Genomic DNA, 21,708 nt, shown 5'->3' with positions numbered 1-21,708 from the left:
GTGTAGAGTGGGGGGCAGATCGGGTTCGTCATTCAACGAAAAATTAACAAGTCCATTCTGAATAAACAAGCGTATAAGCACACATGGGAAACCAGAATATCATATATCTACCCAAGTCACCTTTAGGAGAGGGCGGTAGAAAGCTAGCCTTGACCACAGCCATTCTGCGGGTGATGTCTGACAGTGGGAAGCTAGTAGAATGGTGACCCCATCCTGCCACAGGTTCTGGATGGGGTCATCATTCTACACTCTTGACAGACTTAACATACATGTCATAGCTAACACACAAGATTTGGTTCTGGGTTCCCGATGTCGCTCCTCCCCTATACACTCAGGTCCAATAGGATAACTGTATTATCCACAGCACAGAGGCCATTTCTGATAGGTCAGGGTTGTCTCTCTTTCTCCATATATATGTCTTCTGATAGGTCAGTGTGGGTGTCACTCAAAACATAGTGTCCAATTGGGCAATAGAGATCCCTGGGTTCTCCTTTTTGACCAATCAGAAACAAATTAAAATAACATAAACATCTACATAATGTTTCTGAATCTACACCAAGCTGTCCCATTTAAACCTTTAATTATCAGACAGAATATTGGCAAAATCCATTATACAGTTTTACTTTTGATCATTACAGAGGCATATATCATACAAATGAAGGCTCTGTGTTTGGCTGGCGGTAAGGAGGCTGTGTTGTTATGATACTGTGTTTGTCTATTGTTGTGACTTGAAGATCAGATCAAATTTATACAGAAGTCCAGGTCATTCCAAAGGGTTCACATACTTTTTCTTGCCACTGTATATCAGTGTGAATTCTATGTTAACAATATATTTGCATATATGAAGCAATTACTGCTCAAAAACATATTTACTACATAGTTACTATGTTTAGTAAATATAGGATAGGTCTATATGTTGTTATTTTGTTTCTGTAGGCTCTTTAATAACAAACTATAACGGACTAACATTGGAATTGATGACAACGCAATACATAAAATACCATAAATACGCAGCTTGAAGAAACCACATATTTAGCCATGGACCATTCTGATTGGCCATGGAGCCCATCCTGTACCATCAACATGTTTATTCATCATAACCCAGCCCTTATGCACCATCGCCTGCTACTGAGACAATAAACCCAGCCCTTATGCACCACCGCCTGCTACTGAGACAATAAACCCAGCCCTGATGCACCACCGCCTGTTACTGAGACAATAAACCCAGCCCTTATGCATCACAGCCTGCTACTGAGACAATAAACCCAGCCCTTATGCATCACAGCCTGCTACTGAGACAATAAACCCAGCCCTTATGCATCACCGCCTGCTACTGAGACAATAAACCCAGCCCTTATGCACCACCGCCTGCTACTGAGACAATAAACCCAGCCCTTATGCACCACCGCCTGCTACTGAGACAATAAACCCAGCCCTTATGCACCACAGCCAGCTACTGAGACAATAAACCCAGCCCTTATGCACCACCGCCTGCTACTGAGACAATAAACCCAGCCCTTATGCACCACCGCCTGGTACTGAGACAATAAACCCAGCCCATATGCACCACCGCCTGCTACTGAGACAATAAACCCAGCCCTAATGCACCACCACCGCCTGCTACTGAGACAATAAACCCAGCCCTTATGCACCACCGCCTGCTACTGAGACAAAACCAGCCCTTATGCACCACCGCCTGCTACTGAGACAATAAACCCAGCCCTTATGCACCACCGCCTGCTACTGAGACAATAAACCCAGCCCTTATGCACCACCGCCTGCTACTGAGACAATAAACCCAGCCCTTATGCACCACCACCTGCTACTGAGACAATAAACCCAGCCCTTATGCACCACCGCCTGCTACTGAGACAATAAACCCAGCCCTAATGCACCACCGCCTGCTACTGAGACAATAAACCCAGCCCTTATGCACCACCACCTGCTACTGAGACAATAAACCCAGCCCTTATGCACCACCGCCTGCTACTGAGACAATAATTCTGGTTATGAAAATAGCAAAAATATTTCTGATGCCCCCAAACCTATATCGCTACCGCCAGTGCTTAGATTTACCATTGAGTTAGGTTTTATTAAAATAGAGTCCATAGTCTCTGTTGAGGACAGTGTGTCCATGTGAGCGATATGTTGTCTCTTTATCACGTTGGCTGATATCAACAGACAGTCCTGTTCATTTGGACTCTAGCCTTGGATGGTTTGAAGCAGCAATTGAAGTATCAGATTCATACAAATATTTCATTTTATGTTTTTTTTTTTCCTTCCCCCTTTTTCATATGTTCATCTCTCCAGTTCTAAAACTCCAATGCCTCCTCAACTTGTTTGAGGTAATCCTCATCCAGTGGGTTGTCTGGACACTTCTGCCCGTTGTTAGGAGGCCTGACCTGGTTATAGCGACTCCAGTCCCCTTTACAGATGATCCAGGGCAAGATGTCTACCTTGTAGTGAAAGTCAACAGAGAACTCATTGCTGATGAGGTTGGGTGTTCCGACTCCTTTTCCCCGGGTGATGAGCTTCATGTTGTCATTGTAGCAGCAGTGCTGTGCGGCCAGAGTAGTGGACTCTAGAGTTAACATGGAGCGGATGCAGTACCGAGCCGTGGGTTTGTAGATCTCTAGTTTCTCCTTGGGGCCGCTGGCGTCTTTCCAGCGGAAGCCCCGGCGTGTGGAGGGGTCGGGGACGTCAGCCATGCTATAGGCCACCTCGGTAGGGTAGGAGCAGGGGCAGCTAGGGAGGTCGTTGGAGACTTTGGTCATGTATTTCTTCAGGAACTCAGACTTACAGTTCATCCAGCGTTCACAGCTGTCTGTGTCTAGAAGACATTAGAGACAGAGTTAGTTAGTCTGGATCTCTCTCTTACTCGTTCTCTCTTCCTCTCTCGCTCTGTCCCTTTATTTCATTAATTGGCTTTATTGGTTTGACGTAACAATGTGCATATTGCCAAATATCATATTGGTCCCGTAGACATATTTTGCAGGCGTTATCGCTAGGTCACTAGGTGCAGCATGTTAAGGTTGTAACAAAATAAAGATGTGTGTTTTTCTGGCTGAGGTTATTGGGACCAGATTGGGACCAGATCACAGAACAGAGCGTGTTATTGGGACCAGATTGGGACCAGATCACAGAGCAGAGTGTGTTATTGGGACCAGATCACAGAGCAGCGCATGTTATTGGGACCAGATTGGGACCAGATCACAGAGCAGAGCGTGTAATTGGGACCAGATTGGGACCAGATCACAGAGCAGAGCATGTTATTGGAACCAGATCACAGAGCAGAGCATGTTATTGGGACCAGATTGGGACCAGATCACAGAGCAGAGCGTGTTATTGGGACCAGATTGGAACCAGATCACAGAGCAGAGCGTGTTATTGGGACCAGACTGGGACCAGATCACAGAGCAGAGCGTGTTATTGGGACCAGATCACAGAGCAGAGCGTGTTATTGGGACCAGATTGGGACCAGATCACAGAGCAGAGCGTGTTATTGGAACCAGATTGGGACCAGATCACAGAGCAGAGCGTGTTATTGGGACCAGATCACAGAGCAGAGCATGTTATTGGGACCAGATTGGGACCAGATCACAGAGCAGAGAATGTTATTGGGACCAGATCACAGAGCAGAGCATGTTATTGGAACCAGATTGGGACCAGATCACAGAGCAGAGAATGTTATTGGGACCAGATCACAGAGCAGAGCGTGTTATTGGGACCAGATCACAGAGCAGAGCATGTTATTGGAACCAGATTGGGACCAGATCACAGAGCAGAGAATGTTATTGGGACCAGATCACAGAGCAGAGCATGTTATTGGGACCAGATTGGGACCAGATCACAGAGCAGAGCGTGTTATTGGAACCAGATTGGGACCAGATCACAGAGCAGAGCGTGTTATTGGGACCAGCTTGGGACCAGATCACAGAGCAGAGTGTGTTACTGGGACCAGATCACAGAGCAGAGCGTGTTACTGGGACCAGATTGGGACCAGATCACAGAGCAGAGCGTGTTATTGGGACCAGATCACAGAGCAGAGCGTGTTATTGGGACCAGATCACAGAGCAGAGCATGTTATTGGGACCAGATCACAGAGTAGAGCGTGTTATTGGGACCAGATTGGGACCAGATCACAGAGCAGAGTGTGTTATTGGGACCAGATCACAGAGCAGCGCATGTTATTGGGACCAGATTGGGACCAGATCACAGAACAGAGCGTGTTATTGGGACCAGATTGGGACCAGATCACAGAGCAGAGTGTGTTATTGGGACCAGATCACAGAGCAGCGCATGTTATTGGGACCAGATTGGGACCAGATCACAGAGCAGAGCGTGTAATTGGGACCAGATTGGGACCAGATCACAGAGCAGAGCATGTTATTGGAACCAGATCACAGAGCAGAGCATGTTATTGGGACCAGATTGGGACCAGATCACAGAGCAGAGCGTGTTATTGGGACCAGATTGGAACCAGATCACAGAGCAGAGCGTGTTATTGGGACCAGACTGGGACCAGATCACAGAGCAGAGCGTGTTATTGGGACCAGATCACAGAGCAGAGCGTGTTATTGGGACCAGATTGGGACCAGATCACAGAGCAGAGCGTGTTATTGGAACCAGATTGGGACCAGATCACAGAGCAGAGCGTGTTATTGGGACCAGATCACAGAGCAGAGCATGTTATTGGGACCAGATTGGGACCAGATCACAGAGCAGAGAATGTTATTGGGACCAGATCACAGAGCAGAGCATGTTATTGGAACCAGATTGGGACCAGATCACAGAGCAGAGAATGTTATTGGGACCAGATCACAGAGCAGAGCGTGTTATTGGGACCAGATCACAGAGCAGAGCATGTTATTGGAACCAGATTGGGACCAGATCACAGAGCAGAGAATGTTATTGGGACCAGATCACAGAGCAGAGCATGTTATTGGGACCAGATTGGGACCAGATCACAGAGCAGAGCGTGTTATTGGAACCAGATTGGGACCAGATCACAGAGCAGAGCGTGTTATTGGGACCAGCTTGGGACCAGATCACAGAGCAGAGTGTGTTACTGGGACCAGATCACAGAGCAGAGCGTGTTACTGGGACCAGATTGGGACCAGATCACAGAGCAGAGCGTGTTATTGGGACCAGATCACAGAGCAGAGCGTGTTATTGGGACCAGATCACAGAGCAGAGCATGTTATTGGGACCAGATCACAGAGCAGAGCGTGTTATTGGGACCAGATTGGGACCAGATCACAGAGCAGAGTGTGTTATTGGGACCAGATCACAGAGCAGAGCGTGTTATTGGGACCAGATTGGGACCAGATCACAGAGCAGAGCGTGTTATTGGGACCACATTGGGACCAGATCACAGAGCAGAGCGTGTTATTGGGACCAGATCACAGAGCAGAGCATGTTATTGGGACCAGATCACAGAGCAGAGCGTGTTACTGGAACCAGATTGGGACCAGATCACAGAGCAGAGCGTGTTATTGGGACCAGATTGGGACCAGATCACAGAGCAGAGTGTGTTATTGGGACCAGATCACAGAGCAGAGCGTGTTATTGGGACCAGATTGGGACCAGATCACAGAGCAGAGTGTGCTGTGTTCTTTCTCTCCTCTTTCTCCTCCTCCATCCCTGTGAAGGAATGAGGCCCAATGAAGGAATGAGGCCCAATGAAGGAATGAGGCCCAGTGAAGGAATGTGGCCCAGTGAAGGAATGAGGCCCAGTGAAGGAATGTGGCCCAGTGAAGGAATGTGGCCCAGTGAAGGAATGTGGCCCAGTGAAGGAATGAGGCCCAGTGAAGGAATGAGGCCCAGTGAAGGAATGAGGCTTAGTGAAGGAACGTGGCCCAGTGAAGGAATGTGGCCCAGTGAAGGAATGTGGACCAGTGAAGGAATGTGGCCCAGTGAAGGAATGTGGCCCAGTGAAGGAATGTGGCCCAGTGAAGGAATGAGGCCCAGTGAAGGAATGAGGCCCAGTGAAGGAATGAGGAATGATAAGCAGGCCCAGTGAAGGCTGAACTGTACAGGGTGGACCATAGAAATACAATGACTAGAGCAGGAATTCCCACTTAAAAAAAAATCAATGGACTGTGCAGGGAAGACTGGACCCGGGTTTAGAGTTAAGTCCATTACAATTCAGTAGATTCAGGAAGTAAATGGAAATTCGGACTGAATAGACATGGAACCCTGAGTTGGACACTAATGCTAAATAGAATCACATTTGAAGAGCCTGAGACACATAGCTAGAGAGGAAGATCTGATGAAAATTAAGAGTAATGAGAGAAGAATCTTACCGACTCCAAAGAGCTCTGTAGCGTTGAACTCATCTGTTCCAGCCAGTAGACTGACCTCAGTGGCGGCTGTCTTGAATGCATCTTCAATACCTGCACACAGAGACATGGACAGTGAATGGACAGTGAATGGACAGTGAATGGACAGAGACATGGACAGTGAATGAGGCGACTGACGAGCGTATCACTCCTACATCTACAATAAAGCGCTGGTCTGCCTTCTTAACAACACTATCAACAAAAGGCAGGTCCTACAGGCCCTAGTTGTCGCACCTAGACTACTATTCGGTCGTGTGGTCAGGTGCCACAAACAGTGCAGCACGGCTGGCCCTTAAATGTACACAGAGAGCTAACATTAATAATATCCATGTCAATCTCTCCTGGCTCAAAGTGGAGGAGAGATTGATTTCATCACTATTTGTATTTGTGTGAAGTATTGACATGTTGAATGCACTGAGCTGTCTGTTTAAACTACTGGCACACAGCTCAGACACCCATCCATACCCCACAAGACATGCCACCAGAGGTCTGTTTAAACTACTGGCACACAGCTCAGACACCCATCCATACCCCACAAGACATGCCACCAGAGGTCTGTTTAAACTACTGGCACACAGCTCAGACACCCATCCATACCCCACAAGACATGCCACCAGAGATCTGTTTAAACTACTAGCACACAGCTCAGACACCCATCCATACCCCACAAGACATGCCACCAGAGGTCTGTTTAAACTACTGGCACACAGCTCAGACACCCATCCATACCCCACAAGACATGCCACCAGAGGTCTGTTTGAACTACTGGCACACAGCTCAGACACCCATCCATACCCCACAAGACATGCCACCAGAGATCTGTTTAAACTACTAGCACACAGCTCAGACACCCATCCATACCCCACAAGACATGCCGCCAGAGGTCTGTTTAAACTACTGGCACACAGCTCAGACACCCATCCATACCCTACAAGACATGCCACCAGAGGTCTGTTTAAACTCCTGGCACACAGCTCAGACACCCATCCATACCCCACAAGACATGCCACCAGAGGTCTGTTTAAACTCCTGGCACACAGCTCAGACACCCATCCATACCCTACAAGACATGCCACCAGAGGTCTGTTTAAACTACTGGCACACTGCTCAGACACCCATCCATACCCCACAAGACATGTCACCAGAGGTCTGTTTAAACTACTGGCACACAGCTCAGACACCCATACATACCCCACAAGACATGCCACCAGAGGTCTGTTTAAACTACTGGCACACAGCTCAGACACCCATCCATACCCTACAAGACATGCCACCAGAGGTCTATTTAAACTACTGGCACACAGCTCAGACAACCATCCATACCCCACAAGACATGCCACCAGAGGTCTATTTAAACTACTGGCACATAGCTCAGACAACCATGCATACCCTACAAGACATGTCACCAGAGGTTTCTTCACAGTCCCCAAGTCCAGAACAGACTATGGGAGGCACACAGTACTACATAGAGCCATGACTACATGGAACTCTATTCCACATCAGGTAACTGATGCAACAGGTAAATATGATTTAAAAGCAGGTAAAAATACACCTTATGGAACAACGGGGACTGTGAAGAGACACACACATGCACACACACACACACACACACAATAACATACACACTATACACACACGTACACATGGATTTTGTGTTGTAGATATGTTGTATTTAACTGCCTTAATGTTGCTGGACCCCAGGAAGAGTAGCTGCTGCCTTGACAGGAACTAATGGGGATCCATAATAAACCCCAGGAAGAGTAGCTGCTGCCTTGGCAGGAACTAATGGGGATCTATAATAAACCCCAGGAAGAGTAGCTGCTGCCTTGGCAGGAACTAATGGGGATCTATAATAAACCCCAGGAAGAGTAGCTGCTGCCTTGGCAGGAACTAACGGGGATCCATAATAAACCCCAGGAAGAGTAGCTGCTGCCTTGGCAGGAACTAACGGGGATCCATAATAAACCCCAGGAAGAGTAGCTGCTGCCTTGGCAGGAACTAACGGGGATCCATAATAAACCCCAGGAAGAGTAGCTGCTGCCTTGGCAGGAACTAACGGGGATCCATAATAAACCCCAGGAAGAGTAGCTGCTGCCTTGACAGGAACTAACGGGGATCCATAATAAACCCCAGGAAGAGTAGCTGCTGCCTTGGCAGGAACTAACGGGGATCCATAATAAACCCCAGGAAGAGTAGCTGCTGCCTTGGCAGGAACTAATGGGGGATCCATAATAGACCCCAATATATATTTAATGACTGAAGTGCTGGTAAACTAAGCCGGCCAGGATTCAAACACAGATTAATGACCTGTGCAAAGCGAGAAGACTTTTAATGGAAATTTCCCCGACGTTCACGAAGATCACGTTGGCTGTAAATGCTGCAGATGTCGACTCAAGTAGAAAACACCTTAAAAAGAACATTTAACTGATAACCAGGGGTGTGTTCAATAGGAACCAAACACAACAAAATGAGGAGGGACCTACCTGAATTCGTCCAATATAAACTCTTGTTTTCATCGCAACTGTTTTCTACGGTTTGGACTAATGATTACAACCCTGGATCCACACACACACACACACACACACACACACACACACACACACACACACACACACACACACACACACACACACACACACACACCCTCCTCACCTGGGCAGGGTGGCATGTCACAGGTGCGTGACTCGGTGGCGCTGCAGGCGTAACCACATGACCTGGTCCTCTTCTGGTTCCCGTTCCCACAGGTTACACTGCATGGAGACCAGTTACTCCAGTCACCGTCGATATAGTCTGGAGGGAGATAAGCAGAAACAGAGAGAGAGAGAGCAACACAGAAAGAGAAACACAGAGAGAGAAAGAGAGAAAGAGAGAGAGAAACACAGAGAGAGAAACAGAGAGAGAGAGAGAAACAGAGAGAGAGAGAGAGAAACAGAGAGAGAGAGAGAAACAGAGAAAGAGAGAGAAAGAGAGAAAGAGAGAGAGAGAAACAGAGAAAGAGAGAGAGAGAGAAACAGAGAAAGAGAGAGAGAGAGAAAGGGAGACAGAGAGAGAAACAGAGAGAGAGAGAGAAACAGAGAGAGTGAGAGAGAAAGAGAGAAAGAGAGAGAGAGAGAGAGAGAGAAACAGAGAGAGAGAGAAACAGAGAAAGAGAAACACAGAGAGAGAAACAGAGAGAGAGAAACACAGAGAGAAACAGAGAGAAACAGAGAAAGAAACAGAGAGAGAGAGAGAGAAGGAAACAGAGAGGGAAACACAGAGAGAGAAACACAGAGAGAGAGAGAGAGAGGGAGAGAGAGATGGAGAAGCAGAAAGTGAGAAACAGAGAGAAAACACTGTCAGTATAAGCCAGTACACAGAGTAGCCAGCCAAATAGAAAAAGTAGCTAGCCAGAGCATTCTGGGCTGTCTAGGGGGTTCCGGGGGCATGACCCCACCAGAGGATATTGTTTTCGAACAAGCTCTCTTTTGGTGGCCTCTGATACATTCTCATGCCTTGATTCCATTCTAAATACACAGCTAAAAGATGAAATACTTTAATGAGTTTACCTCCCAGGTCGGTGAAATTAGTTGTGGCAAAAAAATGACTGAAAATGTATGAATTCAGTGTATTGTTAGTAGTTTTTGGTCTAGGTCTTTATGATCAGGACTATTTTCTAAGTAAGAGAACATTAATCCTTTAACATTAAATCCATTTTCTCTTGAGATTAAAGTCATATTTACAGTTTTACTGCACGACATGAATTGCCACAATTTGATCTTCATATTATGCTTTTTTTTTTAATACATTTTTATTATATATCAGTTAAATCACTGAAGGAATATCAATATTTTTCGAATCTCAGTATGTCATTTATTCAAAAAATGTATTGTTTAGCAACTGAGCTACAGGAAGAGACTTCCAGAAGAATGAAGCAGGTGTTAAACGAACAGCAGTTGACTACTCCATTGTTGACACTTTAATCAGTTGGCCTATATCAATATCTTTAACAATACTGTCACGCCCTGACCTTAGAGAGCCTTTTCATTTCTCTATGTGGTTAGTTCAGGGTGTGATCTGGGTGGGCATTCTAGTTGTTCTATTTCTTTGTTTGCCGGGTATGGTTCCCAATCAGAGGCAGCTGTCTATTGTTGTCTCTGATTGGGGATCATATTTAGGCAGCCTTTTTCCCACCTTAGTTTGTGGGATCTTGATTTTTTTATAGCTGCTGTATAGCCTGCAGAACTTTACGTTTGTTTTTGTATTTTGTCACTTTGATCAGTTGGCCTATATCAATATCTTTAACAATACCATAAGTATTATTAGCTTTTAGAACCTTCAATATATTTAATTTGATCATTTATTATATATGATCAAATTAAATATATTGAAAGTTCTAAAAGCTAATAATACATATATATATATATATATATATATATATATATATATATATATATATATATATATATACATATATATATATTACAAAGTATGTCATTGCCCCTTTAAGATGTCATTGCCCCTTTAAGATGCCATTGCCCCTTTAAGATGTCATTTTGCCTAAACCTCGAAACTCTGGTTGTAGCCTATTTGCATGTTTAAAATGATGCCACGCCTGCAACTGTATGAGTTGAGAAATAAACGTGGTAGCACTGGAAAGCTGAGATCTGCCTCTTTTTAACAACGGCAATTAAAACTCCTTGCCCGATTTCCTGTTTTGTCACTCGTTTTTTTGATGGCAGAGGAAAAATACACGTGGACAGTTCTAGCATAGTCAAAGTGCGCCTCGGCAGAAATATTTTTTTCATGTTCCATATTCTTTTAAATGAAAAGAAGCCTAGTCAATTTATGAAGTGGGAAAAAAAGTAGTCGGAAAATAAGTTTGTGATCGTCTGTTTAGTCGACGTACGGCTCTAAGGGAAAAACACTGAAAAGGCTGTGGCCACATTGAGATTTTCTGTCCAAAATTCCAGGTTCAGGTTAGATTAGAGGTTAATAGTCAGTAGTGGTGGCTATTCAGGGCAGGAGGCGGACAGGGGAGTTCCTCTGAAATAAGTCCAATGAGGAACTTGACATTTTTGACCATCTCCATGGCAATCCCGTTGATGAGGATGGGGGGGGGGGGGGGGGTGTCCAGCCTGGTTCCTCCTGAAGTCCACAATCAGCTGCTTTGTTTTGCTGATGTTGAGGGAGAGGTTGTTTACTTGGTACCACGTCCGTCAGAGTGCCTACCTCCTCCCTGTAGGCCGTCTCATGTTTGTTGGTGATCAGGTCTACCACTGTCGTGTCGTCAGCTAACTTGACGATGGAGTTGGAACTGTGTGAGGCCAGTCAGTTGTGGGTATACAGGGAGTAAAGGAGAGGACTGAGGACGCACCCTTGCGGGGCCCCTGTGTTGATAATCAGTGTCGAGGAAGTAATGTTGCCTACCTTCACCACCTGGGAAGTCCAGGACCCAGTTGCATTAGGAGGAGTTCAGCCCCTGGGCCGTGTGCTTTGTATTGAGCTTATAGGACACTATGGTATTGACGGCTGAGCTGTAGTCAATGAACAGCATCCTTACATATGCATTTGTTTTGTCCAGGTGGGAAAGGGCAGTGTGCGGTAACATGGCGAGTGCTTCGTTCGTGGATCTGTCAGGGCAGTAGATGAATTGGAGAGGGTTGAGTGATGTCAGGGAGGGAGGAGGTGAGATGGAGAGGGTGGAGTGATGTCGAAGAGGGAGGAGGTGATATGGAGAGGGTGGAGTGTGTCGAGGAGGTGATGTGGAGAGGGTAGAGTGTGTCGGGGAGGGAGGAGGTGATATGGAGAGGGTTGAGTGATGTCGAGGAGGGAGGAGGTGAGATGGAGAGGGTTGAGTGTGTCGGGGAGGGAGGAGGTGAGATGGAGAGGGTTGAGTGTGTCAGGGAGGGAGGAGGTGAGATAGAGAGGGTTGAGTGTGTCAGGGAGGGAGGAGGTGAGATAGAGAGGGTTGAGTGTGTCAGGGAGGGAGGAGGTGAATTGGAGAGGGTTGGGTGTGTCAGGGAGGGAGGAGGTGATATGGAGAGGGTTGAGTGATGTCAGGGAGGGAGGAGGTGATATGAAGAGGGTTGAGTGTGTCGGGGAGGGAGGAGGTGAGATGGAGAGGGTGGAGTGTGTCGGGGAGGGAGGAGGTGATATGGAGAGGGTTGAGTGTGTCAGGGAGGGAGGGAGGAGGTGAGATGGAGAGGGTGGAGTGTGTAGGGGAGGGAGGGAGGAGGTGAGATGGAGAGGGTGGAGTGTGTCGGGGAGGGAGGAGGTGAGATGGAGAGGGTAGAGTGTGTCGGGGAGGGAGGAGGTGAGATGGAGAGGGTTGAGTGTGTCAGGGAGGGAGGGAGGAGGTGAGATGGAGAGGGTGGAGTGTGTAGGGGAGGGAGGGAGGAGGTGAGATGGAGAGGGTGGAGTGTGTCGGGGAGTTAGGAGGTGAGATGGAGAGGGTTGAGTGTGTCGGGGAGGGAGGAGGTGAGATGGAGAGGGTTGAGTGTTTCGGGGAGGGAGGAGGTGAGATGGTCTTTGACTAGTCTCTCTAAGCACTTCATGATGAAGGAAGTGAGGGCTACGGTCAGTAGTCAGTCCTTTTCCTGGGCACTGAGATGATAGTGGACATCTTGGAGCAGGTGGGGATAACGGCCTGCGCTATAGAGAGATTGAAAATGTCCGAAAACACAACAGCATGCTGGTCTGAACATGCTCTGAGGACACGGCTAGAGATGTCGTCTGGCCCGACAGACCTTAAGTACGTAGCCCTCATTGGGCTCTCTTCGGCTACTCGGAGTCGTTGTTGTGCTTGAAGTGTGAGAAAAAGGTGTTTAGCTCGTCTGGTAGGGTGGTGTTGGTGACCGCGATGTAGCTGGCTTTCTTTTTGTAATCCGTGATCGTTAGGAGCCCCTGCCACATACGCCTCATGACCGGCCCGCTGAATTGTTCTTCCACTTTGTCCCTATATATGTGTTTCGCCATCTTGATCGATCTGAGTAGGTTGTATTAGTACTTTTAACTATTGTCCCCTATCACCATGCCCTGTTTATTTTCTTAATAATATATATATATATATATATATACAAACATACACATACAAACAACTTACAGACAAAAACAAAGATTACATCTCCTCTGTCCAGACCCACATGATCACACCTGGTCACACCTCCATCCCTAGTACCTGGTCACACCTCCATCCCTAGTACCTGGTCACACCTCCATCCCTAGTACCTGGTCACACCTCCATCCCTCAGTGTGGTCGTAGTCTAACTATAGTCCAGGGCAGAGTGAATGAGTGAGTGTTTTCAGTGTTATCAATTACAAACACACCAGGAAGTATTTGGCAAGAAAATAGATTTTCCAGGAAAGCTTCTGACGCAACACAACTTAATGTGTTAGCAGCTTTGCCAAGTTGGGCACTTAACTCTCAGTAATAGTCTCAAATGAAGTGTAAAAAAAAATGGAATCAAATACTCGTCTTGGCACAAGTCACATTCAAATGAGTCCCGGGCTGCTTTTCCTGCTTTCTGACTGTTAATGTGTTGTTTGGAAATGGGGCTGAAATGGCAAGAAATTCCCTTTCGTTCCAAATGATCATTGAAGGGATCAGTTTAATGAGAATACATGGAAACGTTTCCTCTGGCTGAACTAAGTATTAAACTATTACATTAAACTCACGGTGCACACACACACACACACACACACACACCACCCCCTAACCAACATCTGCCACACATTGTCTTAATTTCACAGATTAAAGTCTAGATAGCAGCGTAGCCCCTTCCACTACCCCCCTGCCACTACACCCCCATACACATTACACCTAAAGCGCACTAGTGGCAGCTCTTACAGAAACAGAGAACAGCTCACTCAGCAGGACCAGCAGCCAGCTAGCACAGACCCATATTTTTATAAGAGCTTAGTTAGAGCAGGGTTATCATTATGGTCATTTTTCATACAACCTTCCTACAACGTTCTGGGAAAGGTGCAGGATACCCAGCTAACACATAACGTTCTGAGAACCATATGTTTCTCATGTGGGAATTTCAGTACAACAGCATAACGTTTCCTACAGGTTTCCTCATGGTTCTATTTAAAGTAATGTTCTCAGAACGTTAAGAAAACGTTCTTTAAAAACACAAGAAAACATTAGTAACGTTCAAAGAGCAGAACGTTCTAAGAATGTTATTTAAAAACATATACATTCCATTCTCAGCGTCAACAAATCTCTATCTTGTTAAGTGTGCTCAGGTGTGTTGGCCACGCCCACTATTTGGCCACACCCGAGCTTTATGAGTGCTGGGCGGCAGGTAGCCTAGCGGTTAAGATCGTTAGGCCAGTAAATTGAAAGGTCTGTGGTTCGGAATCTCTGAGCCGACTAGGTGAAAACTCTGTCGATGTGCCCTTGAGCAAGGCACTTAACCCTAATCGCTCCTGTAAGTCGCTCTGGATAAGAGAGTGTCCACTAAATGACTAAAATGTAAATGTTTTGTTTGTTTCCTTTGAAATGGGGTCTGTTTGAATAGACTAACATTAACATGTCATTCTTGCTCCATCCTGGTTGGTGGAATAATATCATGAATAGAGAATAGGAGATCGTAGGTTTGAATCTCACTGACGCTGTGCCACAATAAAAAAAAGTAAATGTGCTCGCATGATTAATTCCTAAGAAAATGTATTTCTATGTGTCAAATCAAATTTTATTAGTCACAAGCGCCAAATACAACAGGTGTAGACCTTACAGTGAAATGCTGAATACAACAGGTGTAGACCTTACAGTGAAATGCTTACTTATGAACCAACAGTGCAGTTTAAAAAAATACAGATAAGAATAAGAGATAATAGTAATGAGTAATTAAAGAGCAGCAGTAAAAACTAAAAATATACAGTTGAAGTAGGAAGTTTACATTCACTTAGGTTGGAGTCATTAAAACTAGTTTTTCAACCACTCCACAAATTTCTTGTTAACAAACTATATTTTTGGCAAGTCAGCCAAGACCTCAGAAAAACATTGTAGACCTCCACAAGTCTGGTTCATCCTTGGGAGCAATTTCCAAATGCCTGAAGGTACCACGTTCATCTGTACAAACAATAGTACGCAAGTATAAACACCATGGGACCACGCAGCTGTCATACCGCTCAGGAAGGAGACGTGTTCTGTCTCCTAGAGATGAACGTACTTTGGTGTGAAAAGTGCAAATCAATCCCAGAATAACAGCAAAGGACCTTGTGAAGATGATGGAGGAAACAGGTACAAAAGTATCTATATCCACAGTAAAACAAGTCCTATATCAACATAACCTGAAAGGCCGCTCAGCAAGGAAGAAGCCACTGCTCCAAAACCGCCATAAAAAAGCCAGGCTACGGTTTAAAACTGCACATGGGGACAAATATCGTACTTTTTGGAGAAATGTCCTCTGGTCTGATGAAACAAAAATAGAACTGTTTGGCCATAATGACCATCGTTATGTTTGGAGGAAAAAGGGGGAGGCTTGCAAGCCGAAGAACACCATCCCAACCGTGAAGCACGGGGGTGGCAGCATCATGTTGTGGGGGTGCTTTGCTGCAGGAGGGACTGGTGCACTTCACAAAATAGATGGCATCATGAGGGAGGAAAATTATGTGGATATATTGAAGCAACATCTCAAGACATCAGTCAGGAAGTTAAAGCTTGGTCGCAAATGGTCTTCCAAATGGACAATGACCCCAAGCATACTTCCAAAGTTGTGCAAAAATGGCTTAAGGACAACAAAGTCACGGTATTGGAGTGGCCATCACAAAACCCTGACCTCAATCCCATAGAACATTTGTGGGCAGAACTGAAAAAGTGTGTGCGAGCAAGGAGGACTACAAACCTGACTCAGTTACACCAGCTCTGTCAGGAGGAATGGGCCAAAATTCACCCAACTGATTGTGGGAAGCTTGTGGAAGGCTACCCAAAACATTTGACCCAAGTTAAAGAATTTAAAGGCAATGGTACTAAATACTAATTGAGTGTATGTAAACTTCTGATCCACTAGGAATGTGATGAAAGAAATAAAAGCTTAAATAAATCATTCTCTCTACTATTATTCTGACATTTCACATTCTTAAAATAAAGTGGTGATCCTAACTGACCTAAGACAGGACTTTTTACTAGGATTAAATGTCAGGAATTGTGAAAAACTGAGTTTAAAAGTATTTGGCAAAGTTGTCTGTACATTTCTGACTTCTACTGTATATGGTGGGGTGCTGGTGCAGAGTCAATGTGCGGAGGTACGGGTTAGTTGAGGTAGTATGTACATGTAGGTAGAGTAAATTAAAAGTGTCCTATCTGTGCGTGGCGTTCCAACCTAAACTAGCAGTGTTATTAAAAAAAGTCAAATAACCTATAATTTCCATGAATAAAACCTCCCAGGAAAACCTTCAGGGAACCAAAGTAAAAGGTTCTCACAACATCATTGCAGGTCAGTACCCCAGACCTGGCTCAGTCAGTACCCCAGACCTGGCTCAGTCAGTACCCCAGACCTGGCTCAGTCAGTACCCCAGACCTGCCTCAGTCAGTACCACAGACCTGGCTCAGTCACTGCTGAGTGACAGTCAGTACCCCAGACCTGTCTCAGTCAGTACCCCAGACCTGCCTCAGTCAGTACCACAGACCTGGCTCAGTCACTGCTGAGTGACAGTCAGTACCCCAGACCTGGCTCAGTCAGTACCACAGACCTGGCCAGTCAGTACCCCAGACCTGGCTCAGTCAGTACCCCAGACCTGGCTCAGTCAGTACCCCAGACCTGGCTCAGTCAGTATCACAGACCTGGCTCAGTCAGTACCACAGACCTGGCTCAGTCAGTACCCCAGACCTGGCTCAGTCAGTACCCCAGACCTGGCTCAGTCAGTACCACAGACCTGGCTCAGTCAGTACCCCAGACCTGGCTCAGTTAGTACCCCAGACCTGGCCAGTCAGTACCCCAGACTTGGCTCAGTCACCGCTGAGTGACAGTCAGTACCCCAGACAGTAAACATGGGCTTAGGGTTTGAATAAGAATGTAACAATTTATGAACCTGCTCATTCATTCCTGACAGCCGTACCCACGATGGATAAAATGACATTTCTCTTCGCTCTCCATAGCACCCACATTCCTGTGTAACAGTGTTGTGTTTGAGCTGGTGGACAAGCTGAGACACGGTGTGGATGGATACTGTACGACCATGGGGAGGGTGAATTCTTCTACATGAAATCTATCTATCTAGCAGGCCAGCTGTGGAGAGAGAGAGACAGAGAGAGAGAGAGAGAGACAGAGAGACAGAGAGACAGAGAGACAGAGAGAGAGAGAGAGAGAGAGAGACAGAGAGAGAGAGAGAGAGAGACAGAGAGAGAGAGAGAGAGAGAGAGAGACAGAGAGAGACAGAGAGAGAGAGAGACAGAGAGAGACAGAGAGAGAGGGAGAGAGAGAGAGAGAGAGAGAGAGAGAGACAGAGAGTGCGTGTGTAGACAGTTATTGAGAATGATAGGAACTGGTCTGCTATTCCCCCAATGTAGTGCACTACTTTTGAACAGAAAAGTACCCAGCTAGCACATTGGTTCCTTGGAAGTTGTAGGAACGTATGATTTTGGTTTCACATTGGTTGTGAGTATGAAGCCATATGTTTCCTGACTGGTAAAACAGACAGTTTATTAAATGTTCTGAGAACAGGAACCTGTTCTGAGAATGTTTATTTTTAGGTTGCAGGGAGATTCTGAGAACATTTTACTCTGGTTCCTTGAAAGCTTTCCTTGTAGATTTTATTAACGTTCTGATAACAGAAATTTTAGGTTCCTTAAAAAACTTTCACTGAATGTTTCAATGCTAGTGTACTATAGTGTTCTTGTGTGTTTTTTTTAATGGAACGTTTTCTTAACGTCCTCGTAATAATTTGAGAACATGTCTTTAAATAGAACCATTGAGGAAACCAGTAGGAAACGTTACGCTGAAGGACTGAAATTCCCACAGAAGAAAGTTGTTTCTTAACGTTCTCTGAACTATTTAAGAACATTCCCAATGTCAAACCAGTTGGAGAACGTTCCCAATGTCAAACCAGTTGGAGAACATTCCCAATGTCAAACCAGTTGGAGAACATTCCCAATGTCAAACCAGTTGGAGAACGTTCCTAGAACATTCCCAATGTCAAACCAGTTGGAGAACATTCCCAATGTCAAACCAGTTGGAGAACATTCCTAGAACATTCCCAATGTCAAACCAGTTGGAGAACATTCCTAGAACATTACCAAAATTGAAATGAAATAAACTATGTTCAAACGTTCAGGAAACGTTCTGTCAAAGTAATGAAATGCTAAGAAAATAAAATGTGCTGAGAATGTTCCAATGCCAAACGTTATGTGTTAGCTGGGTATCCTGCACCATTCCCCCGAACGTTGTGCGAAGGTTGTATGCAAAATAACCATAGGACAAACCAAGAAACATATGGTTCTCAGAACATTATGTGCTAGCTGGGTAGTGCACTATATAGGGAATAGGGTGCCATTTGGGAAGCAGTCCTGATTTGGCCCTGTTCCTGTCGGAGGACTTTGATGTTCGAGAGGCGTCTAATCTGTCACACACACACACACACACACACACACACACACACACACACACACACACACACACACACACACACACACACACACACACAAACAGAGAGGACAAATCCATCTGATGAAACTGAAGAGTGTTTCATTTGACCCTGCTGGTCATCTATGAACGTTTGAACATCTTTGCCATGTTCTGTTATAATCTCCACCCGGCACAGCCAGAAGAGGACTGGCCACCCCTCATAGCCTGGTTCCTCTCTAGGTTTCTAATCTCCACCCGGCACAGCCAGAAGAGGACTGGCCACCCCTCACAGCCTGGTTCCTCTCTAGGTTTCTTCCTAGGTTTTGGCCTTTCTAGGGAGTTTTTCCTAGCCACAGTGCGTCTACATCTGCGTTGCTTGCAATTTGGGGGTTTTAGGCTGGGTTTCTGTACAGCACTTTGTGGCATCTGCTGATGTAAAAAGGGCTTTATAAATACATTTGATTAATTTAAGGCTTCAATCATACACCCGCTTCCTGTGTCAAACACGCTTAGAACACACATGCACATATATACACACACAGCCCTTAACACACACACACACACACACACACACACACACACACACACACACACACACACACACCCCTTAACACACACACACACAGCCCTTAACCTCCCTGGGCAAGGTGGGACGCTTGCAAATACCTCATAAATACCTCATACAAATACCTCATAAATGCTATAACTTCAATTTCTCAAACATATGACTATTTTACACCATTTTAAAGACAAGACTCTCGTTAATCTAACCACACTGTCCGATTTCAAAAAGGCTTTACAGCGAAAGCAAAACATTAGATTATGTCAGGAGAGTACCCTGCCAAAAATAATCAAACAGCCATTTTCAAAGCAAGCATATATGTCACAAAAACCAAAACCACAGCTAAATGCAGCACTAACCTTTGATGATCTTCATCAGATGACACTCCTAGGACATCATGTTATACAATACATGCATGTTTTGTTCAATCAAGTTCATATTTATATCAAAAACCAGCTTTTTACATTAGCATGTGATGTTCAGAACTAGCAACTAGCATACCCACCACAAACTTCCGGTGAATTTACTTAATTACTCACGATTAACGTTCACAAAATACATAACAATTATTTTAAGAATTATAGATACAGAACACCTTTATGCAATCGCGGTGTCAGATTTTAAAATAGCTTTTCGGCGAAAGAACATTTTGCAATATTCTGAGTAGATAGCCCGGCCATCACGACTAGCTAATTTGACACCCACCAAGTTTGGCCCTCACCAAACTCAGATTTACTATAAGAAAAATTGGATTACCTTTGCTGTTCTTCGTCAGAATGCACTCCCAGGACTTCTACTTCAACAACAAATGTTGTTTTGGTTCCAAATAATCCATAGTTATATTCAAATACCTCCGTTTTGTTCGTGTGTTCAGGTCACTATCCGAAGGGTGACGAGCGAGCGCATTTCGTGACCAAAAAATTCAAAATATTCCATCAATTTTTATTTGATTTTTCTCGTAAAATAGCGATAATATTCCAACCGGGCGACGTTGTATTCATTCAAAGAGAGAAAGAAAAACAAGGAGAATTCACATGAACGCGCATCTCCAGTGTCACTGTTCTCAGCCTGACCACTCACAAAATCTCTTGCTGTTTTTCGCCCAGAGACTGGAGAGACATCATTCCACTTTCTGGCGCCTTCTGAGAGCCAATGGAAGCCTTAGAAAATGTCACGTTACAGCAGAGATGCTGTATTTTCGATAGAGATGCCGCAGAAGGAGAACAAATTGTCAGACAGGGCACTTCCTGTATGGAATCTTCTCAGGTTTTGGCCTGCCATATGAGTTCTGTTATACTCACAGACACCATTCAAACAGTTTTAGAAACTTTAGAGTGTTTTCTATCCAAATCTACTAATTATATGCATATTCTTGTTTCTGGGCAAGAGTAGTAACCAGTTTAAATCAGGTACAATTTTTATCCGGCCATGCAAATACTGCCCCCTAGCCCAACAGCTTTTAACACACACACACACACAGCCATTAACTAACACACACACACACACACACACACACACACACACACACACACACACACACACACACACACACACACACACACACACACACACACACACACAACCCTTAGCACACACACACAGCCATTAACTAACAAACACACACACACAGCCATTAACTAACACACACACACATGTAACCGATGTGAAATGGCTAGTTAGTTAGCGGTGGTGCGCGCTAATAGCATTTCAATCAGTGACGTCACTCGCTCTGAGACTTGAAGTAGGGTTTCCCGGCTTTTGTGGCGCGATGGGTAACGATGCTTCGTGGGGTGTCAGTTATTGATGTGTGCAGAGGATCCCTGGTTCGAGCCCAGGTTGGGGCGAAGAGAGGGACGGAACCTACACTGTTACACACACACACACACACACAACCCTTAGCACACACACACACACAACCCTTAACACACACACACACACACACAACCCTTAACAAACAAACACACACACACACACAACCCTTAGCATACACACAACCCTTAACAAACAAACACACACACACACACACACACACAACCCTTAACACACACACACACACACACGTCCTCTTGCCGTCAGACCCCCTCACACTACACTCACCATATTCAGCCTGAGCCTTGCTGGCACTTCCTCCTCCTGCGCCTCCTCTCCTCTCCCAGTCCCCTAGTGGTTTTAGGAAGTTACTGTCCTCTGTGTTACTGCCACTTTCTACTCCTCCTCTGTAGGTGGGCTGCTGCTGCCTAGCCTGCTCCTTGGGGTC

The 21,708-nt window shown here is 45.5% G+C and overlaps 1 protein-coding gene across 1 annotated transcript; it reads right to left on the bottom strand.

Moving 5' to 3' along the window:
* Nucleotides 1-491: 491 nt before the first annotated feature.
* LOC115200903 (isthmin-1-like) lies at nucleotides 492-21,708 on the bottom strand (the record flags this gene model as incomplete). The annotated part of the gene is made up of 4 exons (XM_029764017.1): nucleotides 492-2,830; nucleotides 6,306-6,395; nucleotides 8,994-9,131; nucleotides 21,549-21,708. Coding segments are annotated over 4 exons (906 nt in total), but the record flags the coding sequence as incomplete, so codon positions are not given.

Source organism: Salmo trutta, chromosome 10, assembly GCF_901001165.1.
Source record: "Salmo trutta chromosome 10, fSalTru1.1, whole genome shotgun sequence".
NCBI classification, from domain to species: Eukaryota; Metazoa; Chordata; class Actinopteri; order Salmoniformes; family Salmonidae; genus Salmo; species Salmo trutta.
Note: the sequence above shows the minus strand (reverse complement) of the source record. Positions and strands in the feature narration are given on the sequence as shown.